At 44.4% G+C, this 26,892-nt stretch overlaps 1 protein-coding gene across 3 annotated transcripts in view; it reads right to left on the reverse strand.

Moving 5' to 3' along the window:
• The window catches only part of KIZ (kizuna centrosomal protein), a 272,861-nt gene that overhangs the window by 237,871 nt on the left and 8,098 nt on the right, over positions 1-26,892 (reverse strand). For 2 of the 3 annotated variants that reach the window (XM_075339381.1, XM_075339380.1), the window contains exon 3: positions 21,094-21,256. The exons of the other annotated variant lie outside the window; for it this stretch is intronic. In XM_075339381.1, coding sequence (XP_075195496.1) covers positions 21,094-21,256 — 163 coding nt within the window. The remainder of the gene's footprint in view (positions 1-21,093; positions 21,257-26,892) is intronic. 3 annotated transcript variants of the gene reach the window in all.

Genomic DNA, 26,892 nt, shown 5'->3' on the forward strand with positions numbered 1-26,892 from the left:
CTTGAGACTCCGCCCAGACTCCACCCCAGTATGACTGGGCATGCAAGAGGGCTTAGTTTTATAATTAAAGGGCTTGTCCAAGTTTAAGATAAATGTCTGCAGTCACTTTAGGTGACTTCAGGCTTCTGAATTCTCACAGCACTTGCATTGCACGCGTTTAGGTTTCTCTAGTGCTAATGGTGAGATTGGATGGTCATATGAGCACAAATATGTGATTTGTATACTTGTGGCCAAATTCTGACTAGACATGTCTGGCCTCTTTCAATTCATTTTCATTGATGAAGGCCACGTATGTCTAGTGGGCACATGACCACATGTATGTAAATAGCATACTTGTGGTTTTGTGACCTCCCACTGTCACCACCGGTGCCAGAGAATACTGACAGCGTGCAGTGTGCGCGCTGGGAGAACTCAGACGTCTACAGTCACAGAGTGACGCATAGAGTGAGTGCAGACATATGACAAATGTGGGACATACCCTTTAATGCTCCTAACATTAAAAAAAAAAAAATAGTAACCCTTAAATTGGCAGATGGCACAATACTTAACATAGCCCTGTATAATGTAATCTTACAAGTTCTGAACTGTTACATTTGTACTGGATCAGGACTTATAACAGCACAGGACTACATCAACCAAAAGCCAGGAGAGGTACAGAAATACAGTCATATGAAAAAGTTTGGGCACCCCTATTAATGTTAACCTTTTTTCTTTATAACAATTTGGGTTTTTGCAACAGCTATTTCAGTTTCATGTATCTAATAACTGATGGACTCAGTAATATTTCTGGATTGAAATGAGGTTTATTGTACTAACAGAAAATGTGCAATCCGCATTTAAACAAAATTTGACCGGTGCAAAAGTATGGGCACCTCAACATAAAAGTGAAATTAATATTTTGTAGATCCTCCTTTTGCAAAAATAACAGCCTCTAGTCGCTTCCTGTAGCTTTTAATGAGTTCCTGGATCCTGGATGAAAGTATATTTGACCATTCCTGTTTACAAAACAATTCCAGTTCAGTTAAGTTTGATGGTCGCCGAGCATGGACAGCACGCTTCAAATCATCCACAGATGTTCAATGATATTCAGGTCTGGGGACTGGGATGGCCATTCCAGAACATTGTAATTGTTCCTCTGTATGAATGCCTGAGTAGATTTGGAGCGGTGCTTTGGATCATTGTCTTGCTGAAATATCCATCCCCTGCGTAACTTCAACTTCGTCACTGATTCTTGCACATTATTGTCAAGAATCTGCTGATACTGAGTTGAATCCATGCGACCCTCAACTTTAACAAGATGCCCGGTGCCGGCATTGGCCACACAGCCCCAAGGCATGATGGAACCTCCACCAAATTTTACTGTGGGTAGTAAGTGCTTTTCTTGGAATGCCGAGTTTTTTTGCCTCCATGCATAACGCCTTTTTGTATGACCAAACAACTCAATCTTTGTTTCATCAGTCCACAGGACCTTCTTCCAAAATGTAACTGGCTTGTCCAAATGTGCTTTTGCATACCTCAGGTGACTCTGTTTGTGGCGTGCTTGCAGAAATGGCTTCTTTCGCATCACTCTCCCATACAGCTTCTCCTTGTGCAACGTGCACTGTATTGTTGACCGATGTACATTGACACCATCTGCAGCAAGGTGATACTGCAGGTCTTTGGAGGTGGTCTGTGGATTGTCCTTGACTGTTCTCACCATTCTTCTTCTCTGCCTTTCTGATATTTTTCTTGGCCTGCCACTTTTGGGCTTAACAAGAATTGTACCTGTGTTCTTCCATTTCCTTACTATGTTCCTCACAGTGGAAATTGACAGTTTAAATCTCTGAGACAACTTTTTGTATCCTTCCCCTGAACAACTATATTAAATAATCTTTGTTTTCAGATCATTTGAGAGTTGTTTTGAGGAGCCCATGATGCCACTCTTCATAGGAGATTCAAATAGGAGAACAACTTGCAAGTGGCCACCTTAAATACCTTTTCCCATGATTGGATACACCTGCCTATGAAGTTCAAAGCTCAATGAGGTTACAAAACCAATTTAGTGCTTTAGTAAGTCAGTAAAAAGTAGTTAGGAGTGTTCAAATCAAGAAATTGATAAGGGTGCCCATACTTTTGCACCGGTCAAATTTTGTTTAAATGCGGACTGCACATTTTATGTTAGTACAATAAACCTCATTTCAATCCAGAAATATTACTCAGTCCATCAGTTATTGGATATATGAAACTGAAATAGCTGTTGCAAAAACACAAATTATTATAAAAGAAAAAAGGTTAACATTAATAAGGGTGCCCAAACTTTTTCATATGACTGTACATCATAGGAACCACCATAGGTACAGAAACAAAGCATCAAAATGACAATCGGTACAGAAATACATCACCAGAACCACTATAGGTACAGAAATACAGCGTCAAAACCCTCATCAGTACAAAAATAAATCACAAGAACCACCATAGGTACAGAAACAAAGCATCAAAATGCTCATCAGTAGAGAAATTCATTATCAGAAGCAACAGCAGTACAGAAATACATCCAAATAACCCCTATCAATACAGAAACCGCATCAAATCCCTCATCAGTACAGGAATACATCACAAGAATCGGTAAATGGTTCATCATTTGTAATGTCAGGTCAGTCCTGTATATATATTTATCGCATCAACCTAGAACTTCCAGTATGTCCTTAACTATTTTAAGAAGGTACTGGGAGTTGTAGTTATCAGTCCTTATCAGACCATACAAGAACCACAGAAACAACTTCTCAATGTCCCTGATTCTTACTCTACTACTCTGACTCCCTCATACAGTTGAAACCAGAAGTTTCCATCCACTCCCTATAAAGATACATACGCATGTTTTTCTCAATATCTGACATGAAAACAGAATAATTCTTTTCCGTTTTAGCTCAATTAGGTACTATAATTATTTATACTTGCCAAATGCCAGAATAATAAGAGAGAGAATGCTTTAAGACATTTTTATTACTTTCTGCAAACTCAAAAGTTTCCATACTATGTAATTAGTATTTGGTACCATTGCCCTTACACTGTATGACTTGGGCGAACCGTCTTGGATCTCCACCTACAAGCTTCTCACAATAGTTGGTAAGTATTTGGGCCCATTCCTTTTGACAGAATTGGTTTAACTGAGCCATGTTTGTTGGTAACCTTGCTCGCACCGGCCTTTTCAGCTTTGCCCATCAATTTTCAATAGGATGAGATCAGAGTTTTGTGATGGCCACTCCAAAACACTGACTTAATTATCCTTAAGCCACTCTGTAACCAGTTTGGCAGTATGCTTAGGGTCATTGTTCATTTTGCAGACCCATTTCCGCCCAAGCTTTAAGTTCCTGGCTGATGTCTTGAGATGTTGCTTCAGTATTGCCACATAATCTTCTTTCCTTATGATGCCGTCTATTTTCTAAAGTTCACCAGTGCCTCCTGCAGCAAAACAACCCCAAAACATGATGCTGCCACCCGTGTTTCACAGTTGGGATTGTGTTTTTAGGCTTTAAAGCTTTTCCCTTTTAACTCCAACTGTAATGATGGTTATTATGGCCAAACAGTTCAATTTTACGTTCATCAGACCACAGGACATGTCTACAAAAATTAAGGTCTTTGCTCTTGGGTGCTTTTACAAACATTAATCTGACTTTTTACATTTCTTTTGGGGTACTTCTTCCTGGCAGAGTTGCCTTTCAGCCCATGTTAATACAGTACTCGTTTCAGTGTGGATAATGATAGAATCTTACCAGCTTCCACCAGCATCTTCACAAGGTCTTTTGGTTTTGTTCTTGGGTTGATATGCACATGTCTGACCAAAGCAAGTTCATCTCTGGTATAAAACCCTGTCTACTTCCTGAGCGGTATGATAGCTGGACATTTCCATCTTGTTTGTACTTGCATATAATTGTTTGTATTGATGAACGAGGCACCTTCAGGTATCTGGCAATTGCACCCAAGGAGTTATCAGACTTGAGAAAGTCCACAATTCTCTTCCTGGGATCTTGGCTGATTTCTTTTGACTTTCCTATGATTCTACACTAAGAAGCAGTGTGTTTCAGGTGTGCATTAAAATACATCCACAGGTGTGTTTCTAATTAACTCAGATGTTGACAATAAACCTATCAGACACTTCCAAAGATGTGATATCATCATATGGGCTGTCCCATATTGTTTAAAGGAATAGTATTGTTAGTGTATGTAAACTTTTGACTTTGCAGAAAGTAATAAAAATGCCTTAAAAAATTCTCTCTATTATTATTCTGCATTTGGCAAATAGAAATAATTTTGGTTCCTAATTGACTTAAAACGGGAAAGTTTTATTTTGATTTCATGTCAGATAGTGAGAAAAACATCCATATGTGTCCTTATAGTGAGAGGATGGAAACTTCTGGTTTCAACTGGTTTCAAACTCATGTTTGTGATAAGTTCCCTGTAGAAAGATGACATTACTAGTTATATTGTTTAGCTGAAGTGCAGCACAGATTAATCTCAACTAAAAGCCTAGATTTTTCATCAGGAATAGAATAGACATTTATAGGACAATTCATAACTTTTCCAAATTTTTATGAAAAAATATTCATCACATTCTGCATTGAACTGCATTGAACTGCATTGAACAATTAATTATATATTTCAGGAGTCTGAGTCGGTCCATTTTATACCAATTCCAACTCCGACTCCACAGCCCTGCCTCACACCCCACCCCACAAAAAACAACAAAAACTGGAATATTAATCCATTAAAAAGTTATCTGCCCAGCAAAATGGTATCAATAGGAACTACAGCTCATCTCACACAAAGTCCTCAAAAAGTTCCATTGAAGAAAAACTGAAAACATTTTTGGATCTTAGAATATGACAACCTAAAACAAAACTTTTTTCACTAAAGGTTTTTGACTTTGTTTTAGTAGTACAATCTAAAAAACAATTTGGTATTTCTGTACTCGTAATTATACACAGAATAAAGTTGTGTTATTTCTCTCTTTTCCTAATAGGCTATATAGTAGTTTTTAAGGCCCCGTCACACTAAGCAACATCGCTAGCAACATCGCTGCTAACGAACAACTTTTGTGACGTTGCTAGCGATGTTGCTGTGTGTGACATCCAGCAACAACCTGGCCCCTGCTGTGAGGTCGTTGGTTGTTGCTGAATGTCCTGGGCCATTTTTTAGTTGTTGCAGTCCCGCTGTGAAGCGCACATCGCTGTGTGTGACAGCGACAGAGCAACAACTAAATGTGCAGGCAGCAGGAGCCGGCTTCTGCTGAGGCTGGTAACCACAGTAAACATCGGGTAACCAAGAAGCCCTGTCCTTGGTTACCCGATATTTACCTTCGTTACCAGCCTCCGCCGCTCTCACTGTCAGTGCCGGCTCCTGCTCTGTGCACATGTAGCTGCAGGACGCATCGGGTTAATTAACCCGATGTGTGCTGTAACTAGGAGAGCAGGGAGCCAGCGCTAAGCGGTGTGCGCTGCTCCCTGCTCTGTGCACATTTAGCTGCAGCACACATCGGGTAATTAACCCGATGTGTGCTGTAACTAGGAGAGCAGGGAGCCAGCGCTAAGCGGTGTGCGCTGCTCCCTGCTCTGTGCACATTTAGCTGCAGCACACATCTGGTAATTAACCCGATGTGTGCTGTAACTAGGAGAGCAGGGAGCCAGCGCTCAGTGTGCGCTGCTCCCTGCTCTCTGCACGTGTAGCTCCGTGCGCTGGTAACCAAGGTAAATATCGGGTTGGTTACCCGATATTTACCTTAGTTACCAAGCGCAGCATCTTCCACGCGGCGCTGGGGGCTGGTCACTGGTTGCTGGTGAGCTCACCAGCAACTCGTGTAGCGACGCTCCAGCGATCCCTGCCAGGTCAGGTTGCTGGTGGGATCGCTGGAGCGTCGCAGTGTGACATCTCACCAGCAACCTCCTAGCAACTTACCAGCGATCCCTATCGTTGTTGGGATCGCTGGTAAGTTGCTTAGTGTGACTGGACCTTTAGGCTCGGGTCATATGAGAGTATAAAAAAATCAGTCCCAATCTCATCCAGAAAAGTGCAGTGATTTCTTTTCTCACTTGTCATCCATGTGCAGCTATTAATCATTTACAGGATAATTTACAATTTCTCATGTTACAGAATTGTAATGTATATATCATAATTGGATACCATATTGATACTACGTATGATATCCGTTTTTTCTTGCACTGTACCAATTTCAGAGTTCATTCACAGCATACTGCAATTTTTTTTTTTCCTCATACTGAATACAGCTGAAGAAATCCTGCAGATCTGCACTGCCTCAATGAGTAACATTGGTCCGATTTTTAATCGGATTGCACTTATTCGATTTATGCGCCCTTGTGAGCGAGCCCTTAAAGCCACCATTATACTTACAAATTCTCCCCAAATAAAACAAGCCTTCATACAGCTATGTTGGCTGAAAAATAAGGAAAGTTATGCTCCTTGGTGCTTAATATTTGGAATTAGCAGCAACATAACATCGCAGCGAAGCTTTCCAGTTAATGCAAGAGGGCTAAAATCTTATACCACAGTACCTTTAACTGTAAAATTGATCTGATATTAAATACCTGCATGTATTTCTGTGCAGCTGACCCGCTCCTGTCGGGAGAGTGTCAGGCCGTGCCGGGTGATGCCCATGTGAGACTCACATGAGTCATACACAAGTAGAATCATACTCTCAGTGACAGGCTGCTTCTCCCTCTGTATAGACCCGAGGTCTCAAACACGTGGCCCACAGACACCTAGACCCCGTGAAAATTGCGGCCTGGTACATACATGGGGCCACCGTTGTCAGCACTTTCCTTCCGGCGAGTATAATTTGCGGCACCGCGCAGAGAAGCACGCCTCTACACAGCTTTACTAATGGCAGCTGTCGCCGTCAAATCAGAGACCAGCAGCTAACGTAGGTGTATTCTGATTGTCTGGCGCGGCTGCCATTGGTAAAGATGTGAGGAGAGCAGAAGTGCCGCAAATCGCTCCCCAGCAGGAAAACGCTGATGGCTGCGGCTCCGTGTATGAACTGGACAGCAATCATCACGGCCCTCACGGGGTCTAGGTTTCAGCAGAATGTAAGCTGGTTGCAAGAAGCAGGTAAGGAAGACACCGAGGGAATGAAGGAAAGGTGAGAAAAATCTTTTTTTTTTTTTTCTTTTTTATGTAAACAACGTCATAACGGGATATTACTACAAGATGCGACATTACTACAAGGGCGCAATATGGCCACATTACTACAAGAGCACAAAAGGGCACATTACTACAAGAGCACAAAAGGGCACACTACTACAAGGGGGCAATATGGGCACATTACTACAAGGGGGCAATATGGGCAAATTATAACAAGAGGACCATATGGGCACATTACAACAAGACCACATTATGGACACATATTAGTGGCGTAACAAGAGTTTGATGGGCCCTGGTTCAATGTTTAGACTTGGGCCCCTACTCCACGTACACCAACACTTGGGGTACGGGATAATGACACTGACACTCGGGGTATGGGATAATGACGCTGACACTTGGCTCTTACTCACAGCACCCTGCTTTCCTATGTTCTGATATCCATCTTGATCTCAGCACTCAGCTTTCCCATGCTCTATTATACATCTCTCAGCACCCAGCTTTCCCGTATCAAAGCATGGGAAAGCTGGGTGCTGAGAGAAGATGTATAGCAGAGTATGGGAAAGCTGGGTGCAGAGAGAAAGAGCATTTTTCCCTCAGCACAAAACATTTCCATCCCATGCTTGTATCTTTTTCCCCCCTCATAAATAGTTCTCCAAATACTACAATGGCCCCCACATAGCCTTCCATATAATATAAAGGGTCCCACATAACCCTTCCTATATTAGAATGCACCTCCATAGTCCTCCATGTATTATAATGCATTTCCCACATTTTTCCATGTATTATAATTCACCAGATAGTCCTCCATATATTATAATGCACCACATCGTCCTCCATATATTATATTGCACCCCCCATAGTCCTCCATGTAAAAAGTAGCCCTCATAGCCCTCCAATTATTATAATAAATTTCCCATAGTTCTTCATGTATTATAATTCACCCCATAGATCTCCATATATTATAATTCACCCCATAGTACTCCATATATTATACTGCACCATAGTCCTCCATGTTTTATAATGCACCCCCATAGTCCATGTATAAGGTAGCCTCCATAGTCCCCCATATATTATAATGTAGCCCCCATAGTCCTATATGTATTATAATGCAGCCCCATAAACCTTCATATTGTATTATGCAGCTCCATACTCCTCCATGTATAATGCAGCCCCATAGACCTCCATGCATGTATAATGCAGCCCCACAGACCTCCATGCATGTATAATGCAGCCCCATAGACCTCCATGCATGTATAATGCAGCCCCATAAACCTCAATGCATGTATAATGCAGCCCCATAGACCTCTATGTATAATAAACCCCTATAGTACATGTATAAGGTGTCCATGTTGATTATGCAGCCCCATTGACCTCCATGTATAATGCAGCCCCCCCCAGGCCTCCATCTATCATGCAGCCAGCCCCCCAGGCCTCCATGTGTCATGCAGCCAGCCCCCCCAGGCCTCCACCTATCATGCAGCCAGCCCCCCCCAGGCCTCCATCTACCATGCAGCCAGCCCCCTAGGTCTCCATCTATCATGCAGCCAGCCCCCCCAGGCATCCATGTGTCATGCAGTCCCCCTAGGCCTCCATCTATCATTCAGCCCCCCCAGGCCTCCACCTATCATGCAGCCAACCCCCCCCCCCCAGGCCTCCATCTATCATGCACCCAGCCCCCCAGGCCTCCATCTATCATGCAGCCAGCCCCCCCAGGCCTCCATCTATCATGCAGCCAGTCCCCCAGGCCTCCATGTGTCATGCAGTCCCCCTAGGCCTCCATCAATCATGCAGCCCCCCCAGGCCTCCACCTAAAATGCAGCCAGCACCCCCAGCCCTCCAACTATCGTGCAGCCAGCCCCCTTAGGCCTCCATGTATCATGCAGCCAGCCCCCCCAGACCTCCATGTATCATGCAGGCCCCTGTCCTTTATGTATCATGCAGCCAGCCCCCCCATGCCTCCTTGTATTATGCAGCCAGCTCCCCCATGCCTCCATGTATCATGCAGCCAGCCCCCCCAGGCCTCCGTGTACGCACTGATTATTTTTTTTAATAAAACAAAAACACAACAAGTACTTACCTCTCTCCTCCTTCCACCACTGCTCCATCCTCACCTCCAGTCTGCGTCCTCCCGTCCTGCGCTCTGGGTTCTTAACACAGAAGTCACACAGGAGTGACGTCACAGCACAGGCACAGGGGGAGAATGATGGAGCATAGAGCGGCACCAGCTGCTCTATGCTTTATCATTGCTGTGCGCAATGACGGGGGAGGGGGGCCCGATGCCGCCACCGCCGCTGACACCGAGCAGAGTGGCCCGATGTCAGCACCAGGTCATCTACGGCAGCGTGGTCTGCGACAGAACAGCGCAGCTCCTCTCTCACAGAAAGGAGCTGGCTGCTGATCTGGCGGGCGGCCGCGGGCCCCTAACCTGCCGTGCCTGATCGCAATAGCGACCCCCTGCGACTGCGGTAGTTACGCCCCTGGACCGATCTTACCCTGGAGGGGCGTGACTAAGTGACTACTGGGGTTCAGAAACTAAGACAATAGGCAGACAGTAGAGTGGAGAATTGATGGTATTAGTTTAACCAGGAAACTACCGTAATTGCTCAGACACCTCTGTACAAGGGAAGGTGCCTTAAATACCCTTATGCCTTCCAGCCATAGGTTGGGGAGCACTTTCTGAATGAGCACACTGCCCCTTTAAGAAGCAGGAAGCGCATGAGTGCTTGTGCCTTAATGATATTGCCTGGAGACCTGTTTGACATACGCAGGCTGTGGACGGTGGTGAATGCAGAAGGAGCAGGGCAGCGAGCGGGCCAGCCGCAGTGGTGAGTACATGAAGAGGAGGTTGGACAGTGCATGGAAGCAGTTAAAGAAATACTACTGTACTGAATACTGGCCCAGAGTATGCAAAAAGCCACTTTGAGGTCTAGCAGCAGTAAGAGAAGATGCAGAATTTTTGCAAGCTCTGTCCAATTAACCCCTTTACCCCCAAGTCTGGTTTACACCTTCCTGACTAGTCCATGTTTTCTAAATCTGACCAGTGTCGCTTTAACAGGTTTTAACTCTGAAACGCTTCAACAGATCCTGGTGAATTTTAGAATGTTTTTTTTCGGGACATATTGTACTTCATGGTAACGTTAAATTCAAACAAAAAGGGGAAAATAGTTGTGTACCTCTGGTAGTGACTTACAACCCACAGCTTAAGGTACTGAGAGAAATGGCTAAATCTTCACCATGTTCTACACAAGGATGACCGGTTAAAAACAATATTCAAAAATCCTCCATTGCTACGCTACAGGCAACCTCCTAATTTAAGAAACATCATGATCCAAAGAGATACACCAAGATGAACTTAGGCTATGTGCGCACTAGAGATGTGAAGTTTCTCGAGAAAATCTTCTCGAGAAACTTCTGGGAGTGAAGATTTGCTGAACTCCGGAAAAATTCCGCGGCAAAACCGCATGCGGATTTGCCGCGGATTTGCCGCGGAATTGCCGCGAAATTGCCGCGAAATTGCCGCGATTTTCCCGCGGGTGGTTCCCTGCGGATTTTTGCAGGCTGTACTGCAGAAATCCGCGGGATACCTGCGGATTTAATGGACATGTTCATTTTCTCAAGAAAGTTTCTCGAGAAATTTCCGCACCGAAACTTTCTTGAGAAAAATCCGCACCAGTGCGCACAGCTTTTTTTTTTTCTCATAGAATTTCATGGGAAATGTCTGCACAAAGATTGCAGACATTTCTCAAGAAATTTCCGCGGCAAATCCGCGGGTAAATCCGCGGGTATTTTGCTCTAGTGCGCACATAGCCTTATACTTGCATACTCTGGAACGATCTCTCATCTACCTTCATAAGCTTCAAAAGGAACCTGAAGACCCACCTCTTCCGACAAGACAACCTGCAATAACTCTGTCCTCCATAGCGACGCATGACCAACTCCACCCTCACCTAGTATATCCTCACCCGTCCCTTGTAGGCTGTGAGCCCTCTTTCCTCCTGTACCTCTCTGTGCCTTGTACTTGTTCCTATTTTGGTGTACCCCTTTTCACATGTAAAGCGCCATGGAATAAATGGCACTATAATTATAAAATAATAATATGAAGAGCTGCAAAACCTGCAACCTGGGAAATCACATGTTCCTCTTCCAATCTTGTGTACTAAATTCTGTGTACTATGTACTATTGGGGGATTTGATGTTTGAGAAACAGGACAGAGACTGAGAGCAAGAATGAGGTCTCATCGTCACACAATTACAGACAAAAAAAACCCATTTACAGTGGGGGAAAAAAGTATTTAGTCAGCCACAAATTGTTTAAGGTCTCCCACTTAAAAAGATGGCAGAGGCCAGTAATTGACATCATAGCTAGACCCCAACTATGAGAGACAAAATGAGAAAACAAGTCCAGAAAATCACCTTGTCTGATTTGGCAACATTTTATTTGCTAATTAGGGTGGAAAATAAATATGTAGTCACCTAAAAACATGCAAGATTTCTGGCTCTCAAAGACCTGTAACTTCTTATTTAAGAGGCTCCTCTGTCCTCCACTCATTACCGGTAGTAATGGCACCTGTTTGAAGTTGTGGACAGGTGTCTTTTATACTGATAACAAGTTCAAACAGTCACACTCCAAACTCCACTATGGTGAAGACCAAAGAGCAGTCAAAGGACACCAGAAACAAAATTGTAGCCCTGCACCAGGCTGGGAAGACTGACTCTGCAATAGCCAGAACCAAGAAAAAAGTACGATGTCCGCTCACCTGTAGCCGAAGAGGGAACCACCACATCCAGGACTTGTGCACGGAAAGGAAAACCGGCAATCCAAGTAAGTGTAGATAGAAACTCCAGCAGCAAAGTCCAATGGATAATAAAATCAAATTTTCTTTATTAATTCATTTTAAAAAACCTAAATAAAATATCCAGATAGGGGCCTATGCAAGAGAGGACGCGTTTCGAACCAGATGGTTCTTAGTCAGTCTCTTACTCCCTTACTGGGTTCTCAGCTTATTTGAATCAACTCACGTCTCATTCATTCCCTAGAGACTAAGAACCATCTGGTTCGAAACGCGTCCTCTCTTGCATAGGACCCTGTCTGGATATTTTATTTAGGTTTTTTAAAATGAATTAATAAAGAAAATTTGATTTTATTATCCATTGGACTTTGCTGCTGGAGTTTCTATCTACACTGACTCTGCAATAGGTAAGCAGCTTGGTGTGACGAAATCAACTGTAGGAGCAACAATAAGAAAATGGAAGACATACAAGACCAATGATAATCTCCCTCGATCTGGGGCTCCATGCAACATCTCACCCCGTGGAGTCAAAAAGATCACAGGAACGATGAGCAGAAATCCCAGAACCACACGGGGGGGACCTAGTGAATGACCTGCATGAGTTGAGACCACCGTAACAAAGGTTACCATCAGTAACACACTACGCCACCATCATGCTTTGGGACTGTTTCTCTGCAAAGGAACCAGGACGACTGATCCATGTACATGAAAGAATGGATGGGGCCATGTATCGAGAGATTTTGAGTGCAAACCTCCTTCCATCAGCAAGGACATTGAAGATGAAATGTGCCTGGGTCTTTCAGCATGATGACGATCCCAAGCACACTGCCAGGGCAAAGAAGAAGTGGCTTCGTAAGAAGCATATGAAGGTCCTGGAGTGGCCTAGCCAGTCTCCAAATCTCAACCCCATAGAAAACCTTTGAGGGAGTTGAAAATCCGTGTTGCCCAGCGACAGGCCCAAAACATCACTGCTGTAGAGGAGATCTGCATGGAGAAATGGGCCAACATACCACCAACAGTGTGTGACAAGCTTGTGAAGACTTACAGAGAACGTTTGATTTCTGTCATTGCCAACAAAGGATATATAACAAAATATTGAGATGAACGTTTGATATTGACCCAATACTTATTTTCCATCATAATTTGCAAATAAGATCTTGCAAAATCAGACAAGGTGATTTTCTGGATTTGTTTCCTCATTTTGCCTCTCATAGTTGTGGTCTACCTATGATGTCAATTACAGGCCTCTCTTATCTTTTTAAGTGGGAGAACTTGCACAATTGGTGGCTGACTAAATACTTTTTTTTTCCCCCACTGTACCTGTGGCCACACATTTCTGTGCTCCAGGACACAACATAAACCACATGAAAGTTGATATATTAAAAGGCACAGATCACAAAATCATCGAAGGGTCTGGGAATACAAATCCATTACAATGTTTGATTCTATCCACACAGAACTAAATCTGTCAGGAGGCTCACTACAAAATCCGAGGAATCTGCTCCAGACACAGTGAGGGCACCAGGCCTCTGATCTTACATGGATATTGGGGAAAAAAAAAAAAAAACTTTCACACCACTAATCAAAGCTAATTAAGGAATCACTCTCTAAGCTCAGTGTATGTTTATTTAAATGTTCAGGATGGCAAGTTCAGGCAGGATGGCAAGTTCAGGCAGGATGGCAAGTTCAGGCAGGATGGCAAGTTCAGGCAGGACAGCAGGTACTAGAGTCACAGAATGGTTACTGGAACACAGGTACAGGTTTAGCAGGCACAGGATATGGGACCTAACAACTAGCAAACATGGATCTAACTAAATGACCATGTTGGCCAGGCACCTCCCATAGGGGGAGAATGCCTTAAGTAGTTAGTGCCTTTCAGCCACAGGCTGAGTGGCACTTCCAGGTAACAGTGCACTGGCCATTTAAGAGAGAAGAGAGACGTGCGCCCCAAGTGCGCTCTCAGGAGATTTGCGTCACTTGAGCAGGCCCCAGGAGCAGAAGGCATTGGCGGGGACTGCAGAGTGGCCAGTGTCCCCGCCGGGGAGAGGAAGGGGGACAGTGCGGGGGTGCTGGCATAACTGGACCCCCTCCGTTATGCTCCCTCTTTTCCAAGCCCAAAAGGAATCTCTTCGGGAGCCTGCTTGCTGATCTCAGGTCTATGCAGCATCTGAATGGATGAGAAGGTCTGCTCAAGGACATAAAAGTGCTCTCAGCCTCCTGAGTTCACACCTTCGGTTTTGCGCCCTTGCGGATCACGGCAGAGATTAGGGCAGATCGGGGTGAGAAATGTGGAGTAAACTGACAGTAGTAATTGACGAACCCCGAAACCACTGGACAGCTTCCACACAGTCAGGACGGCTTTCACACTGTCAGGACTAGGCCACTTAAGAATTATTGACACCTTCTCTGGATCCATCTTCAATCCAGTATGCAAGATTATGTAACCCAGGATAGGAAGGGAGGTCTGTTCGAAAACGCACTTCTCAAGCTTGGTGTACAGACTATTCTCTCTCAGTCTCTGCAGGACCTGGCGAACATTACTCCTGTGTGTGGGCAGATCAGGAGAGAATACCAGGATGTCATGCAGGTACATGACTACACATGAGTAGAGTATATCCCAAAAGATGTTGTTCACAAACTCCTGGAAGACAGCTGAAGCATTACTGAGCCCAAACGGCATTACCTGATACTCCATAGTGGTCGTCCCGGGTGTTAAAGGCAGTTTTCCACTTGTCCCCCAACCATATACAGATCAGAAGATATGATCTTTGGAGGTTGACTTTAGAGAAGTCTCTGGATCATCTGAGACGATCGATCAGTTGCAGTATGAGTGACAGCAGGTATTTATTCTTAACCATAATTTGATTGAGTCCCCTGTAGTCAATATAGGGTCGGAGAGAAACATCTTTCTTCTTCGCAAAAAAAAAAAAAATTCAGCTCCAGCCATGGAAGAGGATAGATGGATAAATCCCCTTGCCAGATTCTTTAGGTCTCCGCCTGAGACAGGGGGGTGAAGTCGGAAGTAAGTCAATAAAAGAGTCTTACAACCTATGTGGAGGTTCTGCTTCCTTCTTGTTGAAGATTTAAAGATGTCCGTGTAGGACCAATAGGCAGGTGGCAGACTCCAAAGATTTGATGGACAGGAACGAAACATTTCTCATGGGAGGACTGACGAAGCACCTCACTGTATCTTCAGTCCCAAACAGATACATGCACTCCTAACCACGGCAGTCCTAGGAGCAGGGAATGAGACAGACCTGGTGGAGTGCAACATTCCTACCCGAAGTTTTACTGGCTGTATTAGAAAATGGACGGCCTCGGACAGGGCTCTTTCATCAACAGACGACACCACCAAAGGACTTGGAAAACGTTTGATGGGAATCTGGTGCTGATCTACTACGGCCTGTTGTATAAAATTTACTGAAGAACAGGAGTCCAGATAGTTGGACTCGACAAGTTGGGTGTTGCCACTAGATACGGACACTGACAATGTCAGAGGCGGAGAGGACTTGCTCTCGTCTAGGGTAGTCTCTCCAACACACCCTAGCCTTTGAAGTTTCCAGGATTAAGTGTTAAGGACTACCACAGTAGAAGCACTTGCTCTTGGCGTGACGGACCTCCTGGCGATGTTTTGCCAGCTTTCCACAGTCCACCTGCATGGGTTCTTGAGAAATAGCAGTGGGGGAGGATTGCGGCACAATCAGCTTCTGGAAAGTTGGAACCAAGCACATAGACCTCCTCCCATGGATCATCTCTCTGAAGCATTCCTGAAACCTGAGGTCAATACGAATAGCCAGGAAACCAGGTCATCTAAAGAGGTGGGAACATCTCAGCCTGCTAATTCGTCTTTAATTTTCCTAAAAAGACCCTCCCAGAATGCAGCTACCAGCGCCTCATTGTTCCAGCCGAGCTCAGAGGACAGGGTGCGGAAACGAATGGCATATTGTCCTACTGTACAATCTCCCTGGCGCAGTCTGAAGTGAGAAGATGTGGAGGTGACTCGGCCAAGCTTGTCGAAGACTTTAAGTAATGCCTCCAGGAAGGACTGCAGATTAGAGATGACAGGGTGGCTTCACTCCCAAAGGGGATTAATCCAGGCGGGGGACTCTCCTCCTCGATGAGAGATCAGACAGGTTACTTTGGCCAGATCAGAGGCGAACTGGTGAGACAATAGTTCAAAGTGCAGTGTGCACTGGTTAATGAATCCTCGGCATATCTAGAGCTTCAACGTCAAATCGCAGAGAAGCAGACAAACGTGGACCGGAACCAGTGTGGGCTTACTGCCAAAGTAGACTGGACAGGTTCAGATGAAGTGGTTGACGTTATAGCGTTCAGGCAGGTGTCTACTGATTGCATAAATTTTCAATTTGACCGGCGGTATCAGCGGAATTAATGCAATTAAAAATCTGCATTAATGAACACTTAAATGGCATCGCTAATGTGAACAATTATGGATGGAACATTTCGGTTGCAGACATTTTATTTCATAGCATGACCGACAGACTTCAACCCTCCAGGTGTTCTGTACTGAGAAATAAATGGTCTTCCAAGAGGTGGCAATGTCAAGAGACGCTTATTAACTAGGGAAGCATTTTGGATTTTTAATTTGGACTCTAAATTCCCTTAGGGGTTGAATTTACATAGGGAAACTATGCTTCACTACTAAGGTGTTTCTTTTGTTCTGTATATGATATACATGTATTTTGGTTTCTTGTTTGCCTTCTCACATGTTTTAATTATACACAGATGTGTTTTAGTCTCTTCTTGGCTATTTGAAATATTTAAGGATGCTAAGAAATTTCTAATCACATGAAGCTTTGAAGAACGCAGCCAACGTTCGAAACATGTTGCAAGATCTCCTATATCTCACATTTTCCTTAATGCCATTTTTTTAAATAAATGTAATAGAATAAAGATTAGTGATTTTTAATATTATCTTGGAGCTGGAACTTCATTTTTCTTGGAAGGATTCTCTATACGTACATCTAATCAGGACACGCTTCCGTGCACACTGGATTATTGGATGGCGGTGGGGCGCTGACAAACCCTCTTTTTACTCTCCTCGGTTTATGAATAAATATACCATGGATATATATTTTTAACAGAATCATGTCTATGGAATAGTATAATCTAATGTGTTATAGGGTTTCATTTCCTCCAGTGTACCAACACATATATCGCCCCGCCAGAAGCCAAAGGAAGGACAAGTCTGCTGGGTTACTAGCTAAAAGTGGCATGAAAAGTTTATGGTAAACTGGAGCCTTATCATGTGCAACCCCTTTATTGACCAGAGTTATAACAAAAAACAAAGAGAAAAAAGGATGGATCTACCTGTGGCCAAACATTTTTGTAACCCAGACCACAGCATCATGGACATGAAATTGCTGGTATTGAAAGGAAACTTCAAGTCCCAGAGAGATAGGAGACTATGGGAGTACAAACTTATGATGACCTTTGACACATTCAGAGCAGGAATGAATGTGTCTCATGGATTCATGTCTTTTTACATCAATTAAGAGATGTGTTCCTCAGAGTATCCGGGGGCATCACAGCCCCGGACCGGACCCTAATCAGAGGACAATAAAACTTTCACACTGAACTGCAGCAATATTTATGGCCACAACAGTTTGTCCTCTTGCCATAGTGAGAGTTCTGCTTCATGTCACTTGTCTTATTTACTGCCCCATTCTATGTCCTGTTGTGTATAAATATGTGACTCTTCAGATTTTGTGCTATACGGAGCCTGAAGAAGAGACCTGAGTAGTCTGGAAAGCTTGCTATTATTACCATCTTTTCAGTTAGCCATTAAAAGGTATCAACCACTGAGGACTTCATTTCTTTTAAACAATTTTTTAACAAAAAATACTTATCAGCCACTCCACCACCATCTGCAATTCCTGGTATAGAGAAAGGGATGCTCGGATCAGAGTCCAGCTGGTCACCAGAAGAAGCAATCCAAAAAAATGCAAGAAAAATCCAGCAATCCCAATTAGAAAGGAGGCGGTTCGCCGGTCACAGCGACTTCGCCGGGCAGGTAAGTATGTGTGACGGGTCTGGGCGATGTTGTGCGCCACGGGCAGCGATTTGCCCGTGTCGCGCAACAGATGGGGGCGGGTACCCACACTAGCGATATCGGGACCGATATCGCAGTGTGTAAAGCCCGCTTAATTGAACAGAATTAATCAGATGACTATAGAAATGTGCCAAAGGATATAAGCTGCTGTCAACATCAGCTGAATTTCACCACCCCCAAAATGCCTATGTGCTCATGTAAAAAAACATGTCCAGCCATACCTGTATCTAGCCAGTCCGTTACAGAGAAATCGCTGTTTGATATTGATATATAAAGGTAAAACATTGCTTAAAAACAGGCTGGGAAATGTTTTACCTCACAAAAAGAATCAGCTGTGATCCCATGCTGTAATGTCTGTATACTCTTTTGTTTCCTCCCCAGCCCAGGAGATGTGGTATGATCAGACCATGTCCCTGTACGGTCAGACACGACCATTACACAGTACACAGCAGGGACATACTGTATATATAAGATTATCTCAGCACAGGAACATTTTTTTTTTTTTTTAACAAATCCAATTATGGAGTTTATTATTATTCCAAGATTTATTGATTTAAAAAAAACTTTGTTCGTGTGAAAAAGCATTAAGCTTCATAGGCATATTGATTTCATTTTCCCGGCAAGGGAGAAAAAGACTGGATAGCTAAATGTATGCATAGACTTGTGTTTGGAAGAGTTAAATGGGCATATAATTCCCTTTAAAGGAAACATCCACTTACAGGATAAAATCTGTATACCGTAGTAATAAAAAAAAAAAAAGAAAGAAGAAAAAAAAAAAAAAAAAATCGGCATTATTGCCCTATTGGTATCTGCAGAAAATCCTGTGGGAAAAAACCAAACTTGTGAGAACAGTGGTGATTACTGGTTAATTCGTCTTTGGCGTGTATTCACACTTTGGCGCTGTAACTTTTGATGCCCTATAATAAAATTGCTTTTTAACATTATCGCGTGTGCTTGTGGCTTTGACCCTGTTCAGTAGTTTCAGTGCCTCTGCCACAGATTCAGTCATTGCGAAAGAAATGATAGTGCTCCATGCCCCAGAAAATGCAATGGGGTCTGGCAGGTGATATTGGTATTTTTTGTGCCCTACCAACTTGTGTTCACTCACTGATATGTCCAGGTAAAGACCTCAGTAATACGGCATGACGTGGAGTATGCTACTTATAATAGGGAAGTGGAGTAAGAGTTTGGGCCCACAACAAATTACCGTATTTTTCGGATTATAAGACGCACTTTTCCTCCCAAAAATTTCGGAGGAAAAAGAGGGGTGCATCTTAAAATCCGAATATAGCTTACCGGGAGGTGAATTAGCAGGGGGCCATCTGTGTGGCTCTGTGTGCGGGCAGGCGGCTGAGTGCCTGTCAGTGTGTGCGGGCGGCCGAGTGCCTGTCGGTGCCAGCAGCCGGCTGCCTCTCCATCCCGGCAGCTGGCTGCCACTCTGTGCGGCCAGGTGTCTGTGCGGACTGCGGTGGCTGTGGGGGAAGGGTGTCCTAGTCTGTCCGCGGTCCCAGCTTCAAATGATGGCGCGGGAGTCAGCATATGCGCAGATGGAGCTCTTGGATGAGAGCTCCATCTGCACAGGCGCCGCTCTGGGCGCCATTTCTTTGAAGCCCAGACCGCAGACAGACTGGGACACTCTCTGCATTGGCCTGCTCCACCACACAACCACCGCAGCTTCCGGTGCCACCACTGACCTGCCGCTGCCACCACTGACCCGCCGCCGCTGCCAGCACAGCCTCTGCCTCCTGTGACCCCGATCCACCACCGCTGCCTCCCCCCTTCGGTAAGACAACACCGGAGTATATGACGGACCCCATTTTTTTTTTTACCTTTTTTTATCTCTAAATTTGGGGTGCATCTTATAATCTGGTGCGTCTTATAAAATGAAAAATACGCTATGTTCAGATCCATAATGTCCTGAGCATGATCTGTGAGACAATTCACACTATGGCGGAGGGAGGAGCTATTTATTGTTTTTTTTTACTGAACAGTGACTGAAGCCATGCCAGGCGCATCTCTGACTGAAAGCCGAAGTTGACGAGAGGAATAAAGTATATTTCCTCCCAGCAGCAGCTCCAAGACATCAGAACGCTATTAAAGGGAATCTGTCAGCAAGTTTCTGCTATTTAATCTGAGAGCAACAGAATATAGGGCACAAGAGCCTGATTACAGGGCTGTGTGCTGCAGTTTAAATACAATTAATATTTTATCCACACAAGATTATCACTACAGGACGACATCTCATGTGCAGAGCAGTCAGGTTAATAATAATAATAACAATAATAATAATTTTATTCATTTATATAGCGCTATTAATTCCACAGCGCTTTACATACTTTGGCAACACTGTCCCCATTGGGGCTCACAATCTAGAGTCCCTATCTGTATGTCTTTTGAGTGTGGGAGGAAACCGGAGAACCCGGAGGAAACCCACGCAAACACGGGGAGAACATACAAACTCCTTGCAGATGGTGTCCTTGGTGGGATTTGAACCCAGGACCCCAGAGCTGCAAGACTGCAGTGCTAACCACTGAGCCACCGTGCCGCCCATAATCTGTGTATCTCCGCTCCCACAACGATTAGCATCTTGCTGACAATTTACATTGTACACAGGAAGCTGTCAGTCAGGTGTGTGGGCAGGTTATACACAGCCCAGAAGTCTTAGCTCTGCTGCATCTACATCAGGCAAACAAGGATTCTATCAAAAGATCACCAGGCAGCCCAGTAAGTGACACATAGCTGGAATCAGGCTTTCTTGACCTATATTATGCTGCTCTCAGATTATAGAGCAAAAACCTGCTGACAGATTCCCTTTAATCTGCAGATTAACCCCACATCTGCAAGCTGATAGTGTTTTTATTTTACATGACAAGTTCCCTTTAAAGCGAACCTCCGCAATTCCCAGTGTATATAGAGAATGTCCATTCTCTGATGATAGAAGATAGCACATTGTCTGATAGGACGACAATCCTCACATTGTGACTACAAACTATTCTAGTAATAATGTGGTTTCACAGTTTTCCATTTGTGCACGTCGCTCTTTGGATCTTTTATAAAATCAGGTCCGATGCAAGAAAATGAATTGATAAATTTTACCTTTGCACGCTGCAATGTCATCGTATTTGATAAGAGAAATCGTAAGCGAGCTTCAATGCTTCTAAAGTCCTGTAGGAAGGTCTCATTTCGGTGTCGAGCTTTCTTCTCCTTCTCACAAATTTCTCTCAAAGAATTTTTTAACTTTACACAGTGACGATGAGACCTTTAAATACCAGAGATTCATGATCAGTTACCTTGTAACCATTTTGGATCTATGTAGTTTTACGCTGGCCTCTTTATGTATTTAATGGGGTTAAATGGGGTTTAATGGGGTACTTTACACACTACGACATCGCTAGCGATCTCATTAGCGATGTGAAATTCTAGATCGCAAGTGCGATCTTTTGAGGTCGCACATAGGTCGTTTTACGCATGTGCGATCTCGAAAGATCGCACTTGCGATCTAGAATTTCACATCGCTAATGAGATCGCTAGCAATGTCGCAGTGTGTAAAGTACCCTTTACCGGTAGGTACTTGCTATCTACTGGCCTGTTCTGCACTGAAGAGATCTCCCCCGCCTCAGGCGCTGAGTCCGCTTTATTTGTCCTCACATCAACAGAGCAGCGTCTTCTTTTCTGCTCAGTCAACGTAGGCGTCATTGATAGCTGGCTCCCTGCAGTTAGGTAGCATGTAACTGACTGTCAATCAACATGACATCAGCAGTGATGCCCTGTCAAAAGAGCAGAGCAGAAGAGAAAAAGCTGCTCTGTCAAAGTAACATCACCAGTAGCAGAAGAATTGCTGGCAGGATCAATCCATGACCACTCTGAGCTGTAACAGATGGTCATAGGACAGTGCAGGCAGGTAGTTACCAACTTAATGGGCTGTACATTTTGTTTACATAGCTTTCCATGGAGAGGTGATGAAACAGACCTAGGTCCTGCTCTGACCCATCTATTTTAAAGGGAACCTGTCACCAGTTTTTTGCCCTATAAGCTGCGGCCACCACCAGTGGGATCTTATATACAGCATTCTAACATGCTGTATATAAGAGCCCAGGCCGCTGTGTAGAGCGTAAAAATTACTTTATAATACTTACCTAACGGTCGCGCTGTGGTGGTGGGTCAGATGGGCATCTCCGTTGTCCGGTGCCAGCGTTGCCTCCTCTTTCGGCCATCTTGGTCTTCCTTCATCTGTAGCCGGGGTGCATGACGTATCCTACGTCATCCACACTCGCCAGCATTGAGATCCTGCGCAGGCCCACTTTGAGATGCCCTGAGCAGGGAAGATCAAAGTATTGTAGTGCGCCTGCGTGGGGACGGCGAGTGTGTATGACATAGGACACGTCATGCATACAGGCTTCAGAAGGAGGGCAAAGATGACCGAAAGAGGAGGCGCCGGCACCGGAGAACGGAGACGCCCATCTGACTAAAATCCACCGCAGCGCGACCGTTAGGTGAGTATTTTAAAGTGATTTTTACGTTCTACACAGCGGCCTGAGCTCTCATATCCAGCATGTTAGAATGCTGTATATAAGAGCCAGGTGATGGTGGCCGCAGCTTATAGGCCGAAAAACTGGTGACAGGTTTCCTTTAAGGCCTTCTGACACATAGCGAGGTGAACTACAAGAGTTAGGGACCATCCTGATTGGGTGCACCTTGTCGCAGTGGGATGAATTTTAGATTCTTTTGATTAAAATAGTGTCAGTTAAGTACACAATGTTACTTAAATGTACAATTACTAATTGTTAGGGATGAACGCACACTACCATGCTCGGGTGCTCAGTACTCATAATGAGCAGTTGGAAGCGCGGATGGGTTGCGACTCGACTGCCAGAGTAAAATGGACGTCAATGGGGAATTTGAGCATTTCTCCAGAATATTTCATTGACTTCCATTATACTCGGGTACTCGAGTAGCGCCCATCTGAGCATCCAACTGCTCCTTACGAGTATTGAGCACCCAAGCATGGTAGTGCGCACTAATCACTACTATTTACTTACTGCAGGGTATTTGCTCTTTTGTCTTTACCCTAGGTTTTGTGGGTTAGCAGCCACAGTGAGAACGTACAACTACACACTGCACTGATACCACCATGTATGCCGGCCCATTTCTTTGGTTTTGCTTGAAGTAATTCATCTACTTGCCAATAAGTTCTTAACGCCATAGCCATAAAAAAACAAAGTCTCAGATAACTCCCTTAAAGTTGTATATTTCAATGACACCATTCTATATATTTTTTTCATCACAATTTTTATTTGGGCTGATGAAGTAACAGACAGAGTAATACAATATTCAAGAATTCATCAAAGAGGAATGTTGACAGACAGTTATTAAGTTCTACTGAGTGTACAGAGTCTGGAGGAAACTGCTGCAAGAAGGGACCAGGTTCTGAGAAAAAAAAAGTAAGCACAAGCTGAAACTCAGGACACTGGAAATAACCTTGATTGTTTAGGGTAGTGCATGCCAGAGAACTAGTGCCGTATGAGAAAAATCTAGAAAGGGGTTGTAGTCAGATCATTAGCAGAAAAGAAATATGAGAGAAGATCTAGGGCGGTGCATCATTGTGGAAAGCTTTGTGGGGAAGAATATATGTTTATATTATATTATGTACCAGACAGGCAACCAGTGCAATCACTGGCACAAAATGGAGGCACCAGTGTAGCAGCTGCACAAAAATGTGACTCTGGGACTCTGGTTGCTTAATTCAGGAAAGACTGGAGAGGAGAGTGTTTAGTAAGAAGAAAACCAATTACCGTATTTTTCGGACCATAAGACGCACTTTTTTCCCCCAAATGTTGGGGGAAAGTGGGGGGTGCGTCTTATTGTCTGAATGTAGGGCTGCGGGGAATGAGGGTGCTGCGGTGGAGCAGATCATCGGGAGCATGAGCATGCTGCAGCAGCGCCTGCCGTGACCACGTGGACCCGCTCATTTAATATGCACGCCCATCCTCCCGCCCATCATCTCTCAGCGCTGACAGGTGGGCGGGATGATGGGCGAGAGATAAACAGCCGGCCCACATGATCACCCCTGGCAACTACAGCCTGGAGTGATCATGTGCGGCTATATTCACTGCCCCCCGCACATCATCATCAGTGAATCAGTATAGTCACCTGTCACCGTTCCCCTGCAGTACTGCGATCTCCTCCTGGCTGCCAGCGGCCGCTGAATGGAGCCGTCCCCGTTCCCCTGCAGCACCGCGATGTCCTCCTGTCTGTGCGGCGGACGCAGAGTAGAGACTAGCGGTGCGCACAGCGATGACGTCATCAATGTGCGCACATGTCCACACGCAGCCACCGTCAGCCAGCAGGAGATCGCGGTACTGCAGGGGAACGGGGACGGCTCCACTAAGCGGCGCTGCCGCTGACACAGACGGGGAGAGGAGCGATGCTGCAGGGAGTGAGTTGAGGTAAGGTGAGTATGAACGTTTATTTTTTTTATGTGCCACAGGATGCGGCCGTATACCAGCATGGGGGTGTATAGCAGGATGGGGGTATATTATGAACAGGATGGGGGTATATTATGAGCAGAATGGGGGTATATTATGAGCAGAATGTGGGTAGATTATGAGCAGAATGGGGGTATATTATGAGAAGGATGGGGGTATATTATGAGCAAGGATGGGGGTATATTATGAGCAAGGATGGGGGTATATTATGAGCAAGGATGAGGGTATATTATGAGCAAGGATGGGGGTATATTATGAGCAAGGATGGGGGTATATGAGCAGGTTGGGGGTATATACAAGGAGGGAGGATCATTACCAGGATGGGGTCTCTTAGTAGAGAATTTGGGGACATTACCCCCTGTCAGCAGCAGATCCTCGCCCCATAACAGTGTGTCATGACTCCATTTTTTGCTTAAAATTTTATTTTTATATTTTCCTGCTCTAAAACCAGGGTGCGTCTTATGGCCAGGTGCGTCTTATAGTCCGAAAAATACGGTAGTAGAAAGGTGCAGTAGTCAAAACGAGACTGAATCAGAGAGATGACAGTAAAAATATTGGATCGTTTTCAGCTGCGGTGACAGGAGAAAGAATGTAATTAGGAGTGAAGGCAACATCTGACTCAAAAATAACTCCAATACAGAAAGCATGCTGCCTGGGAGTTATGGTAGTGCCACACACTGAAATTTAAAAACAAACAAAAAAAAAAAAAAAAAAAAACAGACATGCATAGGCTAGTAGAGGTAAAAAAAAGAAAAAACACAAGAAGTTCCATTTTTCATTTTTTAAAAAAATCGTTTTCCGATAGAGGGAGGACGTGATGTTAGAGACAACACGCACACTAATAACTGGTATTTTACAGTGGTAACGTCAGGAAAATAAATGGATCATTTGGAATTATCAGCATAAAGATGGTACTGAAAGCCAAATCTGCTGATGGTCAAATTGGGCAGTAGACAGAGAAAATAGGAGGGGCAATAGGAATGAACCATGAGGAACCCTAATTATAAGGGTAACAGTAGAGGTAAACGAGCCAGCAAAAGAGACACTGCAAAAGCTGTCAGAAAGGAAGGAAGACAGCAGTATTTTTAAGAGTGGAGCATAGTGAGGAGGAGCTGGTGATCCACAGTGTCAAACGGCACACTGCAAAGACATCCCGATGAATCAGAAAAGAGTAGGGACCAATGGATTTAGCTGTTGATCGTTTGAGATTTTAGTAAGGGCAGATTCTGTAGGATGTGTAGGGTCCGGAAATCAGATTGTAAAGTGTAAAGGTGGCTTTACACACTGCAACATCGCAAACGACATCGCTGTAACGTCACCGGTTTTGTGACGTAATAGCGACCTCCCCAGCGACATTGCAGTGTGTGAAACACATCAGCGACCTGGCCCCTGCTGTGAAGTTGTGATCGCTACAAATCGTTCAGGACCATTCTTTGGTCCTTTGTTTCCCGCTGTGCAGCATGATCGCTAGAAAGTCTCAGTGTGTAAAGGGGACTTTACAGCGACTTCGTTAGCGACTTCCCTTTCAAAAAGCTGCTTTACAACGTCCCCAATGACTAGCTAGGTCGTTCTGCAGGTCCGGATCGCTGTTGCGTCGTTGGCCAGGTTTGCCTGTTTGACAGCTCACCAGCGTCTCACTAGAGACTTTGTAGCGATCCCAGCCAGGTTGGGATCGCTGGTGGGATCGCTAGAAAGTCTCAGTGTGTAAAGGGGCCTTAAGAAAAGAGTTATCTGAAAGATCGTGGATGTGACCAATGAGATTGGAGATGAAGATTAGAGATAGGACCTAAAATAGCAGGAAGGCATAGGGTTTTTTTTTTCTCTCTTCAGTAATGAGGTTTTCACTGCATGGTTATAAGAGGAACGACAGAATGCAGAATCAATACAGGTTACATATTTTAATTAACACTAGAAGTCCCAGAGAGGGGTCATTTAACATTTCTACCTTTGGAACCCAGAGACGGGTGGAATGACCTGAAGGATTTTAGCTAACATCCTATAATCACCGTCTTTTGTTCTGTAATTAAGGCCATTACTGTCGCACCACAGGAGGTTGTTGGTTTCCATTGAGTTTAGCCATTTAGTTTCTAGTTAGTTCTATTCAGTTTGGACTAAGGGTCATTTGACCCTCTTTCGGGACTTCAGGGGGGAGCTCGAAATTTCTGGGACTTCTAGTGTTAAGTGAATAGTGCCATCAGGATAGAGGATAGAAGGAGGTGTAGGGTCACTCGTACAGGCGAGAAAAAAGGAAGACGGCAGGAGATTTCTTGTTCTATGACTGGGTCAAAGCTGAAACTGGTTGGATCGTATCATTTTTTTCTTTGAAGCAAGTGGCAAATGATTAGTGCTAAATTTGATAATAATAACAACTATGTATAACGATTATCATTGCCTCAGTAGCAAATGTTTT

The sequence above is a fragment of the Anomaloglossus baeobatrachus genome, chromosome 3 (genome assembly GCF_048569485.1).
Source record: "Anomaloglossus baeobatrachus isolate aAnoBae1 chromosome 3, aAnoBae1.hap1, whole genome shotgun sequence".
Classification (NCBI taxonomy): Eukaryota; Metazoa; Chordata; class Amphibia; order Anura; family Aromobatidae; genus Anomaloglossus; species Anomaloglossus baeobatrachus.